Source organism: Tamandua tetradactyla, chromosome 13, assembly GCF_023851605.1.
Source record: "Tamandua tetradactyla isolate mTamTet1 chromosome 13, mTamTet1.pri, whole genome shotgun sequence".
Classification (NCBI taxonomy): domain Eukaryota; kingdom Metazoa; phylum Chordata; class Mammalia; order Pilosa; family Myrmecophagidae; genus Tamandua; species Tamandua tetradactyla.
Genome location: NC_135339.1, coordinates 25581276 through 25602073, shown reverse-complemented (window position 1 = coordinate 25602073; position 20798 = coordinate 25581276). Strand labels below are relative to the sequence as shown.

The 20798-nt window shown below is 51.7% G+C and overlaps 1 protein-coding gene across 1 annotated transcript in view; it reads left to right on the top strand.

Moving 5' to 3' along the window:
- Positions 1 to 20798, top strand: part of CDH23 (cadherin related 23) — a 431052-nt gene that overhangs the window by 63345 nt on the left and 346909 nt on the right. Inside the window, exons 3-4 of the mRNA XM_077125003.1 lie at positions 3756 to 3827; positions 8504 to 8581. Coding sequence (XP_076981118.1) covers positions 3756 to 3827; positions 8504 to 8581 — 150 coding nt within the window. The remainder of the gene's footprint in view (positions 1 to 3755; positions 3828 to 8503; positions 8582 to 20798) is intronic.

The following is a 20798-nucleotide window of genomic DNA, read 5'->3' as shown; positions in this document are numbered from 1 at the left end:
AGGCCCAGGCAGGAAGCCCCGGCTGAGTTTCCTGATCTAGTGGGAAGAGGTGAAGGTGGGAGGAGCTCAGGGCAGTGCAGTCTCACACGGAGGAGGGGGACATGTGGCTCTGCTGAGCGGGAGGCAGGGGAACAGCTGTTGCACAGGGCAGAGTGAGGTCAGGTAGTCCCAGGGGACTCATGCCACTCACTGCAGCCCTTGCACCCAGGGAATGCCAGCGAGTGAAGGCAGCATCTCACAAGGTCTGGGATGGAGGGGGGACCCAGGGGCCTTTTCCCACTGCCATCAGCCTCTGCTCTCACTGGGCCTTGCTTTCCTCCCCGGAGTCAAAGGGGCCAGAGGACAAACCAGACCTAGGCCTTGCCAGGAATACCCAGTAGCCAGGCAGACCCTTATGGACTGGCTACCTCACACCTTGAAGGCTGTCACCTTGTCCTGGAGTCTGTGCCACCTCTCTCCAACGTCATGAGGTACCAGCAGGAAGGAGGCAGAATCAGGCTGGAATTAAGAATGTCCCCATTTCCAAATGCTCTGAAGGCGGCCCCTGCTAGTCCTGCAAAGCTGGCATTGTGCTTGGCCACCCTTGAGTGACAGATGGAGGCACTTAGGCGGTGTGATCGCCTCTGAGGAGAGAGGAGATGCGTGTAGGCATTTAAGGAGCAAGGTCGGGGACCCGGCATGCCTGGCAGTGGCAGAGCCCGAGCCCGTGTTGTATAGAGTGAGGTGCATGGTACACGCGCAGAGTGTTTACACGGACTTGCTTCTTTGCAGGCATTTATCCTGTGTTTATTGTGTTGTGGGGAAGTTCCTTGAAGGAGGGGATGTGTCTTGCCCTTTTATAGACTGGGAGAGCTCAGCCTGGTGAGATGGAAAGCACTTGGGTTTCAGAAGCAGGCAGACTTGATTCCAATCTTAGAGTGACATTTAGCCTCTCTGAGCCTCAACTTCCTTGTCTGTAAAATGGGGACAGTAATATCTACTTCACAGAGATATTTTGGGGAATCGAGTAAAAATAATACCTGTGAACATTCCTGGCCTATGGGAGTTGCCTAGTGAGTGTTCATTTTCCTCCTTCCTTCCTTCCTTTCACTGCAAATTCCTGCAACACCCGGCTGAATGGTGTGCACTGCCCAGCTATTTATGGATGATGTTCTTAGCAGATGTTAATTCTCATAACATCTGGTTTGGAAAGGCAGGAGGCTGGAGTTTGGTTTTTTTTTTAAAGACACTTACTCACTATGAGATGTCAGAGTGTCACTTAATGGCTCTGTGCCTCAGTTTCTCCACTTGTAAATCAGGGATAATGCTACTGATGCTGGCTGGCTGCTTTGCAGGGTACCATAGCAAAACACAAGATAACAGATGGAAAGTGGTTTGAACATTTAGAAAACGTGCCATGCTCAACCTCAATAGTAGTTAGGGAAATATAGATTAAAGCAATGATGCAATACCATTTTGCATGCATTGGATTGGCAGCCATTTGAAAGAGGGATCACTTCCAGGTGGGTACACGTGCCCTCTGGCACGCTGCTGGAGGAAGTGTGAATTGCCGTTACCTTTTCCAGAAGGTAATGTGGTGACGCCTAATACTCTAATAACTGCGTTGTGTTTAGTTGACCTGACCACCTCACTTTTGGAGAATTAAATTCTAGAGAAAACGAAGTCCCCAAAGAATTATGGGCAGAGCAGTGTCCGCTGTGGCACTGTCTGTAGCGACAGGCATCTAGAAACATCCAGATGCCTATCCATAAGGCATGCTTGTCTCTGTTACAAAACATAAGGACTAGGTACCATTATCTGGCTCTTAAAAAGGGGGTGGACCCCGCAGTGATGACCTAGGGAGTCGTCTATGAAATAGGACGTGAGAAATGGAAGTAGCTTTGGCATGGAAGGTGACTCTGTTATTCTAAAGATAAAGAGCCGCCGCACTGCTTCCTAAAAGTGTGTGACGTGAACGTGGACAAGGGCCTGGCGGGGTGTACACCAGGCCTCACGCACCTGCTCTGGCCCTCAGACCAGTCAGGTTTGGCTCATAGAGTATTACTTGCACATTGACTTATTTGCCAACGTTTAAAAATGGAATTCATATAAAAAGTCAGAATTCCAGCTTTCCATTGAAAAATATCAGACGCCCCGGCCACTCAGGGCCCACATTCCATCTTGGCTGAAACACGTCAGCAGCTGCCACTTTTGGACAGAGCATGTGGCCTCCAAATGGCCGTTGTCCCCACCCACCGGGCATGTCTCCCTCATTTATATCACCTGCCTGCCCCTGGAGGCTTTCCAGTTTGCAATCCTTATAATAGGCTGACATTGCGAGTCTCAGGGGAGGGGGTATTCGTCTTTTTTAATTTAAGTATATTATTTTAGAATTTTTTGTTCTTTAAATGGCCAATTCATACTTAAGATTAGAATTTTCTTTTCTTTCTTTTTTGCTTAAAACAGCAGAAATGTATTGTCTCACAGTTCTGGAGGCTAGAAGTCCTAAAGCAGGCTGGGCCATGCTGAAGTCTGCAGTGAAGAATCTGTTCTGTGCCTCTCTCTTAGGGACACTTTTAATACAATATTAAAAAGAAGACAAAGGGTGCCATGGACTGTATCACCGTCAGTCTCCTCTTTGTCTAGTGAGGACGCGGGCTGAGACAGAGCCCAACCCCGGTCAGGACTGGGGATCTGAACTCGCCCCCACCCTCCCCTGATCTTAATCTCTCACCCTCAGAGCTTGGCAGAGATGGGGGAGTGTCTCAGCACATCCTTTCCTTCAGTTCCACCCCAACTTCCCGTGTCTTTCCTGCTCGTTTATTGATGAGGGGGGTGGCACACCATCTTGGGCCCAGATACTGACTCCATCATCATGAGTTGGGGTGCTCTGAGACTCTTAAGTCTCCATGGGTCTAGGGAGGGGGACGCCACCCCAGGCAGGGCACATAGTAGGTGCTCATGGAAGGATGACAGGCCCTGCTGGGGTTAAAAAAAAAGAGCCACAAGACCATGGTCCAGCCATGGTGGGAGGGAGCAGCTCACCCTCCCCAGCCCCCCTTGGAGAGGGGAGCTTGCCCGTGTTGTGCCTGCCAGCTGGACTCCACATCTCTCTAGCAAATGGCTCTGAGCCCCCAAGGATTGAGCTCTAGCTTCTCACAGACTTGCTGTGAAGCCCTGGGCAAATCACTTCCCCTCTCTGTGCCTCTTTTTCTGCCAACACGCAGGGTTGGATTCCACGGTCTGCTGCCTCCTTTCCTTTCCAAGGATATGGGGCAATGTGGTGGCTATCTAAAAACTGGGAAAAGACACGCCTGCAGGCTCTTGGATTCGGGGTGTGGTGGAGGTGTTGGACCTGCCAAGCCCACTCTTGGACGGCTGTCTTCTTGCTCCACACACAGCTCCTTAACTCTGTCCCCAGACGAAACAGCATCACTGCCCCTGGGGAATACCACCCTGGAGGATGGAGGCAGCAGCCCAGCCCTCCATCCACAGAGCCCACAGGATGTCGCGAACACCTAGCGTTGCCTGCAGTGGCCCCACTTGTCCCACCCCAGCCCTGTGACTTTGGGGCCAGGATTGGACCAAATGATACAGACCCTCTTTTCCATCTCCCCATGCCCTCTCCACACCCCCCACTTGGTTCCTTTTCCTCCCTTCTCAGTCAGGCCATCTCCCTCTGGAGCTGCTAGGGGTGGGGGATGCCGGAGAGGCCTGGGGCACGGGACCCCCACCAACACAAGGCCTCTCACCCTCTTTCTTCTTTGTGTCTCCAGGAGCCATGAGGTGCCACGTTGCCACCAGCTGCTACTTGGTCTGGCTTTCTGTGCTGATCTCTGGGTGCTGGGGTAAGTCCAGCCCTCCTGCCCTCCTGTCCCTACAGCAGCCTAGGCATGGGGGGATGCTGGGCCGGAACATGTGCAGGACACAGTTTGGGTTTGTGCTCTGGATGGTGGAGTGGGAGGGGGGGGGGTGCGGCTGCTCTGGGGCCCTGGAGACCCTACCTTGCATGTAACCGAGCCACACGCTTCCCTCTCTGGACCTCAGTTGCCTTCTGCAGCCCACACAGGGCTGAAAATACCATTTGTCCCCAGGGCTGGGATGTGTGGAGGAAAGGGAGGAGCCCTGAGAAATGCTTGAGCTCTGTGACCATGCACTGTCCTTTGGGGATACAGGGAAGGGCCACGGTTCTATTGGGCTTCACAGCTCCCTCTGAGCACCTGCTGTTGACACTGCATGGGCCTGTGTGCTCAGCACCGGGGCCAAGGAGGAAATTACCTTCTCGAGGAGTTTAGAGTATGAGAGTAGGGAGAAAGACACATTTATGATTTACCATAATGCAGGGTGAATTGAGTGGTGATAAAGGGTGTACAGGGCTCCAGAGACACCCATCAGAAGAAAAGATTAATTGGGCCTGTGGGGACAGAGGAAATCTATCCAGAAGGGAGGTATTTAATATGTGCCGGGAGGACTGAGTAGTTGGTTTTGAAGTGGGGGAGGAAGGAGCCCTGGAGGTGTACGGCCTAAGCAAAGGCGTGGAGGCCTAAGCAAAGGCGTGGAGGCGAGGACGCCGCCCTCGGACGCACGGGGAGGTCCAGCCCTCCTCCCGTTGCCGTGGCAACCCCAGGCCCCAGGGCCGCTCTGTTGCCCGTGGCAGAGGCTGGGGAAGACCTGGGCATTTGCCTCGCCTTTGGCCTCTGGCCAGCGCGTAGCAAGGAGCAGAGCAGCTCTGGGCTGCGCAGAAGGAAGGCCAGCACAGCAGGCACACTTGGCACGGCATCCCCGAGGGCTGGACTTCCCCAGGGGAAAGCTATGGGCCTGGCGTGCCTGGTGACATGGGCAAAAACATTCCTGCAGGGGGCCCAGCTCCTTCTCTCACTCCAGGGAGCCAGGAGGAGTCTCTGGGGGAAAGCCGCAGCTTCGTGCTATTCAAGTTCTAGCATCTTGTAGCCTGAAATTCCCCCGCAGGTCTTCTATCCTTGCCTTCCTGTTTGGAGGGATCATCTGCTAGAATGCCCCCCTGTGACGGGGAACTCACTCTCCAGAGGCTGCCCAGGATTCCGGCCCATCCAGTCTCGAGGGCTCTCAGAAGGCAGCACGGGAAGGAAGCTCAGACCCCCTTGCTACCCCTGGCCCATTTTAAGTTATTATTAGAGAAGTTGTAGGTTTATAGAAAAATCATGCATAAAATGCATACAATGCAGAGTTCCTACATGCCAGCCTATTGTAAACACCTTGCATTGGTTTGGTGCATTTGTTACAATTCAGGAAGGAACATTTTTTTAACTATTATTAACTATCGCCCATTGTTTACAGTAGAGTGTACTGTGCTGTATAGGTCCCACGTTTTTTTTTTTTTTTATTTTGTTCTAGTAACATACATAACCTAACATTTCCCCCTTTCCCCACATTCATATATATAATTCATCGCTGTTAATTATATTCGCAATGGTGTGCCACCATCACCACCATCCAGTACCAAACGTTACCATCATCACTCTGGCCCGTTTTATCAAAGGAGAAATTGAAGCCTGAAGAAGCAGCTGGCTCAGGGTCAAGGTCATACACAGCAGGGCCTGGCTGCTCCTAGATCTGGTCTCTGATGCTGCATGGGGAGGGGGGGGGCTTTTGTCAGGAGACCACTCCCTGCCTGCTTGTCAAGGGGAGGCCACAGTGGGGGAGGTGTGGCCCTCCGGGTTTGCTGGATGGTGGCAGCCAGGGCCCTTTCCCCAGCCTTCCCACGGACTCTGCAACCTCGGCCCTTCATCCTTTCTCCCCTCTGGTCTGTTCACCTTTTCCATCTGTTAGAAAGAAATATATTTGTAAAAATAAAACAGATACTAGGTCCTCAGCTGCCTTCCTCGTGAGACGTACAGTTGTCCCTTGAGCGTTCCAGGTGAAAGATGGTTTTTATGTTCAGAATGGGGAGGCGGCCTGGAGTCAGCCCCCTCTGGCCAAAGGGTCCCCTTGGACTTCTTTGTGCTTTGATTTCCTTATCTTTAAAAGGGGAATGATCATAGGACTCTCCTCCTTGCACTGTCAAAAGGATCAAATGAGTCAACGTGTGTGTAAAGCACTTAGAATAGTGCCTGGCACCTAGGAAGTGCTAACTGAGTGCTGGCTCTTTTATTACCAGCAGTGACCTTTCTCTAGGGGGAGCAAAGGGGGCACAGAAAACAAAAACACACAGGCCTGAGGCGGAATGGGCCGGGTGTGGGGCAGGGGACAGAGGGGGTGGTATGAGGGGTGCAGCATGTTGGGGTTCTCCTTTCATCATAGAAATCATCCTCCTATGTTCCCCCACTTTCCTGCTTCACTGGAGGCCCCAGAGTTCCTGAGGCAGTAGTTTTGCCTCAGGAGAACACAGCCTCTGTGCTTCAAAAGTGTTTTTTGAGAAAATGCATAACTTGTCTGCACGCTCCCTACCAGTCCCTGCCGGTCCTGCCAGCTCCCTCCTGGGCCCCAGGTGCTGGCGCTGGCAGCCCAAGGCCACCGGGCCTCTGAAAGCGCCGCTCCTGCTTACTATGTGGCAGGTGACGTCCGTCCTGCGTCTCTGCCCAGCTGTCTGCGCAGAGCTCTTGGCTGCTGATTATTGGCAGGTCCTGTAGAATAAAATTTAAAAACAAATGATGCTGCTGCAGGTGATTTTTTTTGCTTGCTAGTTTCCCTCCCTTGCCAGCCCCAACCTGCTTCTGAATCCGACCTCGGCACCCAAGCCTCCTACCTTGGCTTCCTGCTTTCCATATCTGGAGTCCCAGGATCCCAGCTGGGATCAAAAGCATCCCCCTCTGGCTGCACAGACGGCACTGTTATTAATTCCAGTGTTAATAATAGCTACTGTTTACCTGGTGTTTCTGTGTGCCAGTGCCCCGGCACTAAGCGCTTCATGTATGTGATCTCATTTAATCCTCAGGACAGCTATAAAGTAAGCCCTATTAGTATTGTTAGTTTACGCATGAATAAACTGAGACATGAGAAGGTCACATGGCTGGAAAGAGGTACAGGCAAGCTTCAAACAAACGCAAGAACTCTTTCTGAGGGTTCCTGATGTGAGAGGACACAGGTGTGTGTGTGTGCATGTGTGTGCACACAGGTGAAGCAGTCAGGGAGGGCTTCCTGGAAGAAGCTGCATCTAAGACAAAACCTGAACTATGAAGAGGAATTTGGCAAGTAAAAGCAGAAGGACCCACAAGCCTGGCCAGGAAGTAAGAGAGAGAGACTAGAATGTTTGAGGAGTCAGAAATGGTATCAGCTTGCCTGCCTGAGAGGGTTCTGGGGGAGAGGAAAAGTTGCTAGTCTCCTAGTTTCACTCTTGTCTCCCTTAGGAGGCATCCCGGGCAGGAGGGGAAATGCGTGTCTCCCTGGGACGCTGCCTCTGTGGTCTCAAGCCGGCACGAACATTGAGGGAGTCCAGGGACATGAGAAGTGAAGGGAGAAAGAGCTTCCCCCGTCCCACATTCAGGGAGCCCAGGGGCCTCAGCGGGAGGCCCATGTGGCCAGTGCTGCACAGTGAGATGGGTCGGCCGCCCCTCGACGTTTAGCACCCTCAGGGATGCACCTTCACTTCCCTGATGTAGGCCACTGGGATGGGGGTGGGTCCTCACCCACGCAGGAGTCGCCCTGACCTCCTCCAGACCTGTCCCCTACCCAAGGTGGTCACTAGAGTGGCCCAGGGTTAGCAACGCAGGCGTGGAGCCCAGCAGGTCTGGGTTGCCAGGCGCTGTCTTCCCTCTCATGGGCAGCCCCGGGCAGGTTGCTCGTCCTCACTAAGCTTCCTTTTCTCAGGGTGGACGGGGTAATGGTAGTGCCTGCCTTGCAGCGATGATGTCAGGGATTGGTAAGACAAAGTGTCCCCGTACGGCAACTGTGATTATTACTGTTGCTGTTATTTCACTTTTTGTTCCACTCACAGCCGACCATTCACATAACAGCCTCGTAGTGAGGCCTTCTCACGCCAGGCCCTGCTCTGGGCATTGGGGTCACAGGGGTCACAAAAGCAGACAGCTTCTGTCCTCGCCGAGTTTACGCTCTAGAGCAGCGCTGTCCAGTAGACCTGCTGTGTGGGCCACACGTGGGATTTAGACTTTTCTGGTGGCTACGTTAAAAAAGGAAAAAGAAACAGGTGAAATTCAAATATTCAAAATATTATCATTTCAATATGTAATCAGCATAAAAATGTCATGAATGAGCTGTTTTACAGTCTGTTTTTTCAGAGGAAGTCTTGGAAATCCTGGGCATATGTTATACTTTCAGCACGTCTCAGTGTTTACCGGCCCCAGGTCACGTGTGCAGTAGCTGCATGTAGCAGGTGGCTTTTGTAGTGGGCAGTACAGGCCGGCTGACCATAAGACCTGGTGGCTGTCTGCCTGTCCATTTGCTGGGAGCAGGACAATGACCTGCCAGGGCTCTGGGAAGTGGGCGTGGCACAGAGTCGGTGCCCACTGCAGCCCCGGCTCTGCCTCGCGTGCAGAATACACGAAGCAGGGGCCAGAAAGCATGACTGATGCTCTCCTCTGCCTTCCAGGCCAGGTGAACCGGCTGCCCTTCTTCACCAACCACTTCTTTGACACCTACCTGCTGATCAGCGAGGACACGCCCGTGGGTGAGTTGGCCCAAGGCTGGCAGCCATGCGGGGTGGGATGGGGGTGGGCTCCCTTCCCAGAAGTGAAGAGCATCTTAGAGGAGACCGTTATTGGAATCTCATCCATAGCGTTCCTGACAGGTGTTCATCTGGCCTCTGTTTGGATGCCTTCTGGGATGGGGAGCTCATTACTTCCATGGTGGCCCATTCCAATGGAAGGGACTTCTCAATGCCAAAGAGTTTATTGTATTGAGCACACGGTGCTCGACTTTCACCTTGTCATACTAGTTTTGTTCTACAAAATGCTTCATTCCTCTTCCATGGGAAGCCCTTGTAGATATTTGAAGATGACAACTTTTGTAGAGTTTGCTTTGTGGCTTTTTGTACTCTTTGATTACAAAGTTTTCTACATCGAGTGTGCCTGTTTCTGTCATTAGTAAAAAATAAAGAACTATTTAAGAGATGATCATGTGTATCCTGGTGCCCCCCTCCCCACCCCCACTGGGCTGAAGAATGGAAAGAGAAATGGGTATTCTGGATAATAGGGGATAAGCTGAGTATCAGGTTAAGTCCCACTAGGGGACTGAAGGAGGGGGATCATCCTCTTTGGGAGCAGGGCAGAAGCAGGAAAAGCTTTGCTTGAGAAACAACCTTCGCATTACTACACACTATTTCCTGTGGCTGAGCTTTAGAAGTGTCCATTTTAACCTCAGCGTCCTGCGATTCCTTGTAGTAGAAGTAATATGCGGGGAAGGTGGGTCTGTCGAGGCAGGCCAGCCACTATTGACCAGAGCTGGGAGCAAAGTCCCCTCCAGGATGAATAGTACGGGCTCCACCATCCTGTCTGTGCCCTGCAATGCCCTGCACTACCCTGGGTGTGGGGTCCTCAGAAGGCATGGTGTAGGGAAGGTGATGGGATGCATTGGGGTAGGTACTGCTTGGCCTTGCTGGTGGGGGCAAGCCCTGGGCCAGGTGCCCATCTGGTCAGCCCTGTAGCAGGACCTGCTCTGATTACCTGTGGCTCTGGCTCTTGATCATCTTTTGCAAATGCCGGCATTGATTGGCCTCTGGGTGCAACTCCAGGACTCAGGCCTGTTGAGGCTGCACTTGACAATCACAGCACAGGCCTCTCATGCAGTGAGGATGGACCCTTGGCTCCAGGGGACCATGGGAGTGAGAGAGGGGGCTCAGTGTGCTAGCAGACAGCTCTGCCGGTTTCTCTGGGCAGGGAGTGGTGCTTCCCTGGCTTAGCCTCCTCTCTTCTTTTGTGTCAAGATGGGGCAGGAGAGCAGTGGCCTGAAAGTCACCGACCTATTTTCTTTCCTCTCTGTGTGACCTTGGGCACAAGGCCTACCCTCTCTGGGCCTCAACCTTCCCAACTTGCCAATGAGAGGGCATTGGAAAGATGAGCCCAGGGGGCCTTGACTTGGGCGAGTCCTCAGACAAGATAGACCTGGAGGCCTCTGCTGAGTGCCGTCATCCATGTGAACCTGGGCCATTCAGAAAGTGGCTCCATGGGTGCAGGCCTCTGACCAGCAGTGGCCAGGGTAAGGATTGGAGCAGGTTTGTCTGCCATGTGGTATGGAGTAACCTAGAGACTTGACCTTATGAGACTTGACCTTCACTAACCCTTTGCTCTCTGAATCTCAGTGTTTCAATCTGCAAAATGGGGATGGGATATTTACCTCAGTGGATTGTTGGGATGTTTATGTACAATACCACTAGCTCCAAAGCTTCCACACCCAGAATGTCTGTTGTTACTGAGGGGTGCCCATGTGTTGTCCCAGGGATGGTGGGGACAGGGGATGGGACAGACAAGCATGTAGATGAGCTGGGTGCAATGTGGTGGCCACTGTCAAGCGAGAGACAGAGCCCAAGCTAGTCTGAGAATAATGAGCTCACTGGAGGAGGTCAAGGCAGAGGGCAGACCGGACTTCCAGCTCCAGGGCTGGTTCTCCAGCTTCTGCTCGGAAAGGTCCGGTGAAGGAGAGTGCCGGATCTTACAGGGGAGCTCATTTCTATGCTGAGTGACAGGAATAAAAAATTTTTTCTATAATAACATGAAATCTGCCTCTCTGGAATTCCTACCCATTTGGGCCTAATTCTGATCGCTGGAGCCTTATAATAATAATATTAATAAATGGCATATATAATAACATTTATTGAGTGCTTGAGGCAATGTCAAGTGTTTTTTATGTAACATCTTTTTAATTCCTTTCAAAAAGCATTTTTTATTTATTCATGTTTTTAATTCCTTTTGAAAAAGAATCGGAGGTAGAGTTTGGCTACAGACTCTATCAGTGTGTAATTTCTGTAAATCCAGTCTCCTGGGTTAGAGATTAGGACTCTACCCCAAATCTGAGCCTTTCTATTTTTTATCCGGTCCTGGATCCAGAATGGGGGGGGATAGCGTGGCCATCTGAGATCCCTCCCTGAGGCTGCTGGTCCATTACTGTCTCCTCACCTATCTCAGGCACCAATTCCCTCTCCACGATGCTCTTTTTGAAGACCAGTCTCCTGGCTGGGAAAGGCAGAAGCAAAATGAAGTCGTTAGTGGCCACCGTACCTTCCCTGGGTCTGTTAACACTGCCAATCTTTCCAGAACAGGGCCCTCTTGTCCCTGTGTGTAATTTGCTCCAGTCGTGGACATCAGTTGTGGTTGCAGAGCCCGGCCTGGACAGGGTGGAGCAAGGGCAGGTCAGTGACCCGATGCCTAGAAGGTATTTTGGTGTCACCCACATCTTGCCCCTGGCTATCAGCTGCGAGTGGCCACCTGGCACCTTTAGGACCAGGGACAGGTGCTGCCTGGGTGCTGTGTCCAGTTCACCTCCAGAGTGCACTGCAGATACCCCACAAACGCTGCTCACACCAAGGTCACCAATCACTCATGTGTTGCTGGATCCAGTCACTAATTCTCAGACTTGATGATCTTTCAGTTGATCTTTTCTCATCCTTAAAACACCTTCTGCTGCGGGTTCCCAGAGGCCACCCCCACCCCCACCCCACCCCTAGTCCCTTCTCCCTCTCTGGCTGTTCCTCACTCTTCTTTGCTGGTTTCCCCACATCTCTCTGACCTCCTAACATTGGAGGGTCCCAGGGCTCAGCTCTTGTATCTTTTCTTGGCATTCTCACTCCTTTGGTGGTCCTTTCTAGTCTTTTGTCTTTAAATGCAACCCGCAGCTGACTACTCCCAGATTGCTACCTTCTGCCTGGTCCTTTCCTTGGAAGAAACTCCAAAGTCATATAGCCACAGTGTTTCCACTTGGTCCTTAATGTATCCAAAGCTGAACCCCTGATCTTACCCTTGAAAACCTGCTCCACCTGCAGCTTTTCTCATCTCAGTTAGTTGCAACTCCGTTCTTCCAATTCTTTTGGTTCTGTCTCTCCTCACATCCAATCCATCAGGAAATCCGGCTGGCACCAGCTTCAAAATATATCTAGAATCTTCTCACTTCTCACTCTTTCCACTCCAACCTCCAAGCCTGTGTTATCCCAGTGGCTTCCTAACAGTCTCCCTGCTTCTGCCCTCGTCCCTGCTGCAGTCCTTTCTTGCCCCAGCAGCTAGAGTGGTCCTTCTCCGCCTGAGGCAGAGCTTTCTCCTGAGGTCTTCTCGAGTCCCTCCAGCTCTCTTAGAATAAAAGCCAGTGTCTTCAAATGGCATGAAGGCTGATTGTAACCCAGCCCCTGCTTCTTCTCGGACCTCATCTCCTACCATCTCCTCCTTGCTCACTCCACTTCAACCACGATGATCTCTTTACGGTTTTTCAAGCCTAAAAGGCATGTTCCTATCTCATGTCTTTTGTGGTTGCCATTCCTGCTGCTTGGAATCGGATCAGCTTCCATTTGTCAACCAATGTAATTCAGACACCCCCACCTCCTTGGACTTCCTTGGTCTCTCCAGGCAAGATTAGGTGCTGCTTCTTTTGCTTTCTCCTATGCCTGGTCCTTTTTTTTTTCAAAAACATTTTTCCATGTGTTTATTGGTATTTCTAAGTCATCTTTCATCAAGTGCCTATCCAAGTCTTTTGCCCATTTTAAAAAATGAGTTGTTGTTTTAGTTATTGATTTCTAGAAGTTCTTTATATATTCTGGATGCACGTCCTTTGTTGGATTTATGTACTGCAAAAATTTCCTTTCAGTCTATGCTTGCTTTTTCATTTTCTTAATGGTATTTTTTGAGGAGTAGAAATTTTTATTTTTTTATATTAAAGTTTCCAAAAGTTGCGAACGCTCTATACCCAACCAGAAGCAACTTCCTCTTTCCCCTACCCCACCCCCCAATAATCTCTAATCTACTTTCTGTCCCTATGAATTTGCTATTTCTAGATAATTCAGATAAGTGGTCATACAGTATTTGTCCTCATATGCCTTGCTTTTTTCATTCAGTATAATGTTTTCAAGGTTCAACCATGTTGAAACATGTTACAGAACTTCATTCCTTCATATGGCCAAATAATATTCCATGGTGTGTTTGGACCACGTTTTGTTTATCCATTCATCCGTTCATAGACACTGGGTTATTTCCATATTCCAGCTATTGTGGAGAATGCTGCTGTGAACATCGGTGTACAAGTATCTGTTTGAGTCCCTGTTTTCAGTTTCTCTGGTTATAAATCTAGCAGTGGGTCATAGAGTGGGATATAGACCTTGCTGGGACATATGATAGTTTCTATGTGTTACCTTTTGAGGAACTGCCAAACTGCTTTCCATAGTAGTTCACCGTTTCATGTTCCCAGTGCCTGGCTATTTTATTTGGTTGCTTTTCCATCCCCCCTATTGGGCTGGAATGCCTCCAGGTGGCCTGGGCACCTCTGTGTCCCCAGGGCTTAGGATGCCTTGGGGAAGGGGTAAATGTCTGGAGAGTGCAGGAGCTGGGGACAGCTCTCTGCCTGCTGTCATTCCTCCTGGAGGCTCAGGCTGGGCGCCCCCTCCCCCAGGGTGTGTGTCAGGAGCCAGGCATTTGCGACGACGGTCAGGACAGCTGCCCAGTAGGTGGGCCCAGGAGAGCATTTCCCCCAGATGGCACAGATGCTGTACGTGCCCATGCCTCGTGAGCGGGGAGGCCCCCACCATGGCAGAGGTCGTGTTTTATCACCCCAGCTGCCCACCGGGGCTGTGTGTAATATGTCTTTGCTGGATTCACGGTTCTGAGACCTGGCTGGTCCCCACGGAGGTTCAGTGAGGCAGCAGCATGAAGCCTGCCTTGGTGACCCCAGGCTGGCCAAGAGGGTCTAGGAAAGGTCCTGGAGGGTGTCTGTCCATCTGCGTCAGGCTTCCAGCCCCATCCTCACACCTCAGGACCTGGTGCCCGGTGTTGGGCACCAAAGCGATTCCCCCAAGTTTAATACTTCCTGCTGAAAGTACCTACGGGAAGGGGTGAACATTCCTATCACAACAAGCCAGGGTTCATTCTACCCACCTGCCACTCCCCACAGTCCCCCTGCTCAGCACCCCAACCCCTTAGGCTCCCTCTTGCTGTTGTGCCTTGGCCAGAAGTGTCCTATCCCCTTCCCTGCCTGGTAAATTCCTACTAACCTTTCAGGGTGTAGCTCAGAGGCCCCCTCTTCTGTAAGGCTGCCTGCCATCTCCCCCGCCTCCCGGCCCTCCATCAGCCCCCTGCGTTGGCCTTATGACGGCACTGGGTGTGTTCTAGCATGGCTATTTGTGTTCACCTCCCCACTGGACTATTAATTTTGACTTAGTATTTTTATTATTATTGGCATGACAATTAATTATGATTGTGTCTACCCTAACATTATAGAGTGATAATAACAGCTAGAGTTTGCTGAGTGTCGGCCCCCTCTCGGGGACCTCACGGTGACTCTGGTAGAGAGGCAGCATCATCTCCATTGTACAGTTGAGCAAATGGAGCCTCCGGGGCCTCTGTGCTGAGCACAGGGCCGGGCACAGGGTGGCCTCAACAAATGCTTGCTGTGTGAGGAGGTGGATGAAAGGATGAATGAATGAATGAATGAGCAGGTGCCGATTCCCCTCCCCTTTGTTCCCTTTCCCTCTGTGTGTCGCTGAGGTGGGGGCACATAGAGCTGATCTCCCCAGGCAGAGCCCAAGCATCCCCAGAGCTTCTTGAGCCACAATTAAGGTGCTAACGCCCATGCTGATCACCTCCCCTAGTAAATCAGCCTCGTCAGGAGCCAGTAAAGCGGGGGCTCCGGATGCATTAGGGTGGATCGGGCTGGGTAGCTCTTGGCCCCGCTGCTGGTCGGCGCTGATTAATTTCTCTGCAAACTCCATCAAATGCCCAGCTGTTTTGTCTGGACCCAGGGAGAGCCATTTTCAGGTGGGCTGACCCCATGTCCGTGGTCTCAGCATACGGAGGAGCTGTGCTCCTGTGAGCACGCAGACAGCCTCCCCCAGGGCGGCCCCCGCCAGGCGCAGAGAGGGGGATGCGGAAAGACTGACAGGAGCAGTGGACTGTGTGGGCAGAGAGCACTCGGGGAAGACAAGACCACCAGCTCAGGACTCAGAGAGATGAGGAAGGCAGCGGGTGAGAGAGGAGTCTAGGGGTGGGGAAGCTGAGGCCTTTCCTGGGACTCCTGGCAATGCGTAGGTTCTGGGAAGCGCCCAACCCTCCTGTCCTGTGCCCCCTCCCCACTGCTCTTTAAAAGGAAATACTCATCTCTCAGGAGCGGATGGAGAATCAAAGGGTGAGAATCATTTTTCTCTTAAATCAGAGGCTCCCTTGGGACTCTCCCCAGGGAGAGGGGACCCTGGTACCCCAAAACAGTCACTCAGCGAGGGGTGGTGGCAGAGCTGCAGGAATCGTATGGCTAGTGGGCTGTGGATGATGTGAATCCAGTGGGTCCAGACATCTGGGGGGTATGTATTTTCTGCGTGGTCTGGCCACACCTGCAGACTACCTGTCCCTAGGCAGTGTAGCCAGGCAGCTAACAGCCTGGGTTATCACACAGACACCTCCTGTTGTGAACCCCTGCTCTGCCTCTTACTGGCTACCTGCCTCAGTTTTCCTAATCTGTGAAATGGGGATTTTAATACTAACTTCGTCTCTTCGAGTTTTTGTAAATATTAGATGCACAGATTGTTAAGTCCTTAGAACTGAGCCTGGGGCCTAGGAAATGCTAAACATTGTGCCTTAAATTCACTCACTTGTTTTTAAACTCCCATGAACGTAGTTTTAAAAGACAAGTTGATGTCATGTATCACTCAGGCTTCTTGGCTGCCTGCTGGAGAAAGCACCTCAGGCTGCCCCTTTTATGGGAAGGCTATAGGGGGTGTCTCAGAATCCATAGCCACTAAAGGACCTCTCCAGAAAATTGGCTGGAGAATCAGGCCAAGCGGCCACTGCTGCCACCAGTAACAAGTTCTACCACTCATGTCCCAGAAAGCAATGCGCAGATGGCCAAGCCCAAGAAGTGTGCCTGTGCCCGGGCTGCAATAGGTGGGGAGAGTGAGGGTCTGCACCGCCCAGCTTTACCCAACGGGAGGGTCTCCCAAAATAGGGGTGGGAGCTGAGCACAGCACCCCCATGTCCACTTTATAAAGCCAGAGTGAAATTCCAGGTTTGGAATGTTGGCTGTATTTTCATAACACACGTTAAAGTAAACATATAGTTTTTAAAGCTAAAAAAAAAAAAAAAAAAAAGAGTTCTTCCTACTCCCGTGATCATTTTGTGTATCGTCACTGGACTGCCACCGTACTTCAGAGTGCCCTGAGCGGACTTACAGAAAAGTTGCAAAAACAGTACAAAGAGTTTCCATATGTCTCATCCAGCTTCCCCCAATATTAACATCCAGGGTAGCCATGATAACAAGTAGCAAAACCAAGAAAATAGCATTGATACAAAACTATCGACTATAGAGCTTATTTAAATGTCATTAGTCTTCCCACCCATGTCTTACTTCTGCAAGCCAGAAGGTTTTAAACTTCTTTTTAAAACACTGTGAAACTGCAAAATGGGCAAATGCACTCTTGACCAGATATTTAGTCAATCTATAGCTATAGATACACATACATATTCTTCCTTCCTTCCTTCCTTCCTTCCTTCCTTCCTTCCTTCCTTCCTTCCTTCCTTCCTTCCTTCCTTCCTTCCTTCCTTCCTTCCTTCCTTCCTTCCTTCCTTCCTTCCTTCCTTCCTTCCTTCCTTCCTTCCTTCCTTCCTTCCTTCCTTCCTTCCTTCCTTCCTTCCTTCCTTCCTTCTTTCCTCTCCTCCCCTCCCCTCCCCTCCCTTCCCTTCCCTTTCTTCTTTCCTTTCTTCTTTCCTTTCTGTCTTTCTGTCTTTCTTTCCTTTCTTTAATACATTCATTCAAGAGATGGCTCATCGGGTGTCTTCTGTATTCAACACCATTGCAGGTACTAGAGCAAAACAATGAGCAAAACAGACGAAATCCCTGCTCTCATGGAGCTGACATTCTAGTAGAAGAAGCAGATGGGAAATAACACAGATGAGAAATATAGAGCCCGTTAGACAGTCAAAAGTGCTGAGGAGAGATGCCCATCTTTGGTTGAAGTCAAGGTCATTGAGGGACAGTGGGGTTGTTGCAACTTTTATTCCCCATTTCGCTTCCACTCCCAGCCTGAAGGATCCTCTGGGGGGCTCATGGTGAGCCCCTAGGGCCTCCTAGATGAGCGTTGTTCTAGACAAACACTCCCGCTTTACAGATAAGAGAAACTGAGCCCCAGAGGGGGCGGGGGACGTGCCAAAGGTCCCCATGTCTGTTGGATTCCAGCCCAGCCTGCCTGGAGTCCACATACGGGGTCACGGCAGCACCGCTCAGGATGTCACACGGTGCTCCGGCGCCTGAGGGAGGAGGGGCATCCTCCTGGGTCAGCGAGCTGTGAACTCGGAGCTCGAAGTTTGGAGAAAGGGCTCCGGCCAGCACCATGTGGGATAGAGCATTTGAGGTGGGGGAGGTGGGCAGCCATAAGCTCCTGGAGACTATCGGATAGCAGGGGGCCATGGTTTTGAGGAAGGAGGTGATCCCATACCTGTCCAGATGACCAGGAGCTGGGACTAAGGGAGCCGGGGCCCTGGGTCTCGGTGCCCTCACAGAGGAGGGATTTACTCTTCCTTCGGGGAGGTGGCAGGATGACATGCCAGACCCCTAGAAGGGCCTGGATGCTTCCGTGGTTTTGCCCTCTCTCTGCCTTTCTCCAGGACAGCTCTGACCCTCACAGGGGGTGACAAGAGGACAGATGGTTGCCCTCTTGGGAGGTCCTGTGAGTTGCAGCCACTCCCTAGGGGCCCCTGTGTGGAAAGCCCAGTCAGCACACAGGTGTGGCTGTGCGGTGGGGGCAGGGGTTTTGGATGCAGCCGTAATAACACTAATGATAATGATGATGTGCCACCTGTCGTGCAGGCAGGCCGTTAATGGCCCGCACTGAGCACCTGTGCCAGGCTGTGCTGGGGGGGCAGGTATAGATACAACTGGGGAAAAAGCAGCTGCCACTCATTGAGCACTTGCTCAGAAGGACACTGAGTGTGCTCGTCAGCAAACCTGGAAAATGGGCCTTATAACTCTCATTTTACAGATGTGGAAGCAGAGACTCAGAGAGGTTAAGTCTCTTGCACAGAGTAACACAGCTTGAACAGGGTGGAAGTTGGGCTTGAACCCAGTGCTGCAAGGTATACTTTGCTATACTCCAGCACTGATATACTTTGCTACAACTCTGGGATTCTTAAGTGGGTCGCTACTTTTAAGGAGCTTCCATCTAGAGTGGGGAAGAGAACCAATGGTCAGTACCAGTTTGACCTCGGCTCGCTGGGAAGCATGAGCCACAGAGTACAGCTGATGGCCAGAGAAGAAGGAATTCATTCCTTTCACAAGGGCAGAGAGGTGGCATTTGAGTGGCTGAGATGATAGGCTGGGGCCACAGGGAGGCATTTCAGAAGAAGCTGATGGGACAGGTTGACCAGCAGTGAAGGAAGTAACTTGTGATGTGTTTTTAATTGCAGAAATAGATGGTTGTGATAAGAAATAAAATGATAGTGATAATTATGTAGTACTTGTGTTTTACTGGTTAGATTACCTGCATGATCTCGTTTCATCCTGCCAACAACGCTGGGAAGTCTGTTCTGTTATTATCTCCATTTTACAGCCTCAGAGAGATCAAGCGGGCTGCACAAGGGCCCACAGCTAATAAGTAGTAGAGTCAGGATGTGAATTCCAAGGATTCAGTCTGCAACATCCACTCTCTCGCTAACCTGCTGTGCTCCTCTCAGGATTGGGTAGGGTCTTCTGCACCCAGGAAAGGGTCTTGATGGCCACACGGGAGAGGTGCTGGGTGGAGGGGAAGCTGCTGCCAGGGAGGGGAGAGCAGCCAGCACAGCTTGGTCAGGCAGATCAGACCTAGGTCTGAGGCAGAGTTCTGGGTCCCAGGCCTGGCTCTGCTCCTAAACTGTTCTGTGGCCTTGGACAAGTTGATTTCCCTGTTTGGGTCTCATTTCCCCCACGTTTCACAGGAGATGCTAATCCTTTCTGGACATGCTGGAAAATGAGATTAGTGAAGCTGCTTGCTTCTGGTCCAGGGCCTTTTCCACTGGCCGGCAGGGATGGGGAGGGGTCTGTGGCTGTCTGTGCTGTGGCCATGCAGCAGGCACTCCCTTTGGGAGGCAGGGAGGCTGGCAGATGAGAGTGCCCAGCCGAGCCTTCCCGATAAGGATGTGCTGAGCTTGCAGCCAACTGGGAACACTTGGGCTCCCTGAGAACAGCCAAAGGTGTAATTCATAAGAGCTGAAAACCCTCTAGCTGACTGGGGAGATGATGGCAGGCAGAGCTGACATGGAACTGTCATTGCCCCCTCGCCCTGACTCTGCTTTACGAGCCTCAGTGGACCTCTAAACCTGCCTGTCCATCTACAGCTTGGCCCAGAAGAGAAGATCAAGTAGTTTTGTCAGTCCTTGGTGTGGAGGCCAGGACAACTGTCCCTTGGTGCAAGGATCTCCCTGTAGGTCCCCTGACCTGGGTGCCTTCCCTTCCTCCTCTCCCCATCAGGGCACAGTGCACAGAGCCCTGGGTGGGTAGGTACAATGACTGGGTTCTAATCCCAGCTCAGCCACGCATTAACTGTGTCACCACGTGTAAGTCCACTCACCTTTCTCTGCCTTGACTGCCTCCTCTGAAAATGTGGACGATCACACTTGTCCAACCAACTGCACAGGGAGCTTCAGAAAGAGCTTTGAAAAATAAATCGCCTTCTGAATGGTGGATCTGGTTTTTCTCGAGGAGTTGTCTTTAAGCACCTCCTCTTCCCAGAAGACTTCCCTTGACTCTTCAGTGAGTGTAGACTGGATCACTGGCTATTTAACCTCCGTCTGCCTCAGTCTGCTCAGCTGGAAAATGGGAGTGATTGTAACACTGTACAGGGCTGTGGTGAGGATTGGGGGAGCTCATTAATGTCAGGCCTGTAGAACCGTGCTGGGCACATAGTAGGCGCTAACTGATGCTAATGGTTTCTGTGGTCCTTGCCATTGTCCAGTGCTTATCTCAGCCAGGGGAGCAGCAGCTTGGAGATAGGAATGGTACTGAATGTGGCCAAAGCCCGCTCTTCCCAGGTGCAGCCTCACTTTCCAGATGCAAGAGGCCTAGAGTTCCCTGGCCCCATGTCCCAGCCTGTCCAGGAATCACCTTGGCACAGCTGCCTGCCAAGCATAGTGCAGGGCCTGGGTGGACCCTGGCAGGAGCAGTTACCCCTGTCCCCAAGTGGCTGGATGGCTGCCTCCTGCAGCTACTCCCCCACCATGCTGGTCTGCCCAAGACCTCCCTCTTCACATGTTGGCTTCACGGGACAGCTAGACTGCTCTCAAATCTTGTCTTCTTTCCTCTAGAGAAGAAGCCAGCCCTCCTACTCAGCCAGTCCTTAGCCAGCCCTCCTACTCAGGACGGACTTTGCCCACCTTTCCTTCCTGGTCATGGCTCTGTGTGCCAGGTGCTGTGCTAATAATGCCTTCTTCGTTTAATCCTCAGGCAACCCTGTGGGGGAAGTAGCTAGTAAACCCGTTTTACAGACAGGGAAACCGAGGCTCGGTTGCCACGTGCCCAGAGACTCAAAGTCATTCAGTTGATGTGGATTCAAGCCCGAGTTCCTCTCCTTCTAGAACCCACTCGCTGCCCTACTTCTCTGGCACAGAGGTGGTTGAGAAAGAGAACCTTCTAGCCCCAGGGCTGGCATAGGGGCCTCGCCACCACCTCTGGTCTCTCTCCTGCCTCCTCACTCTACCTTCATACCACAGAGGATGGAGGAGACAAGAGCCTCACACTCC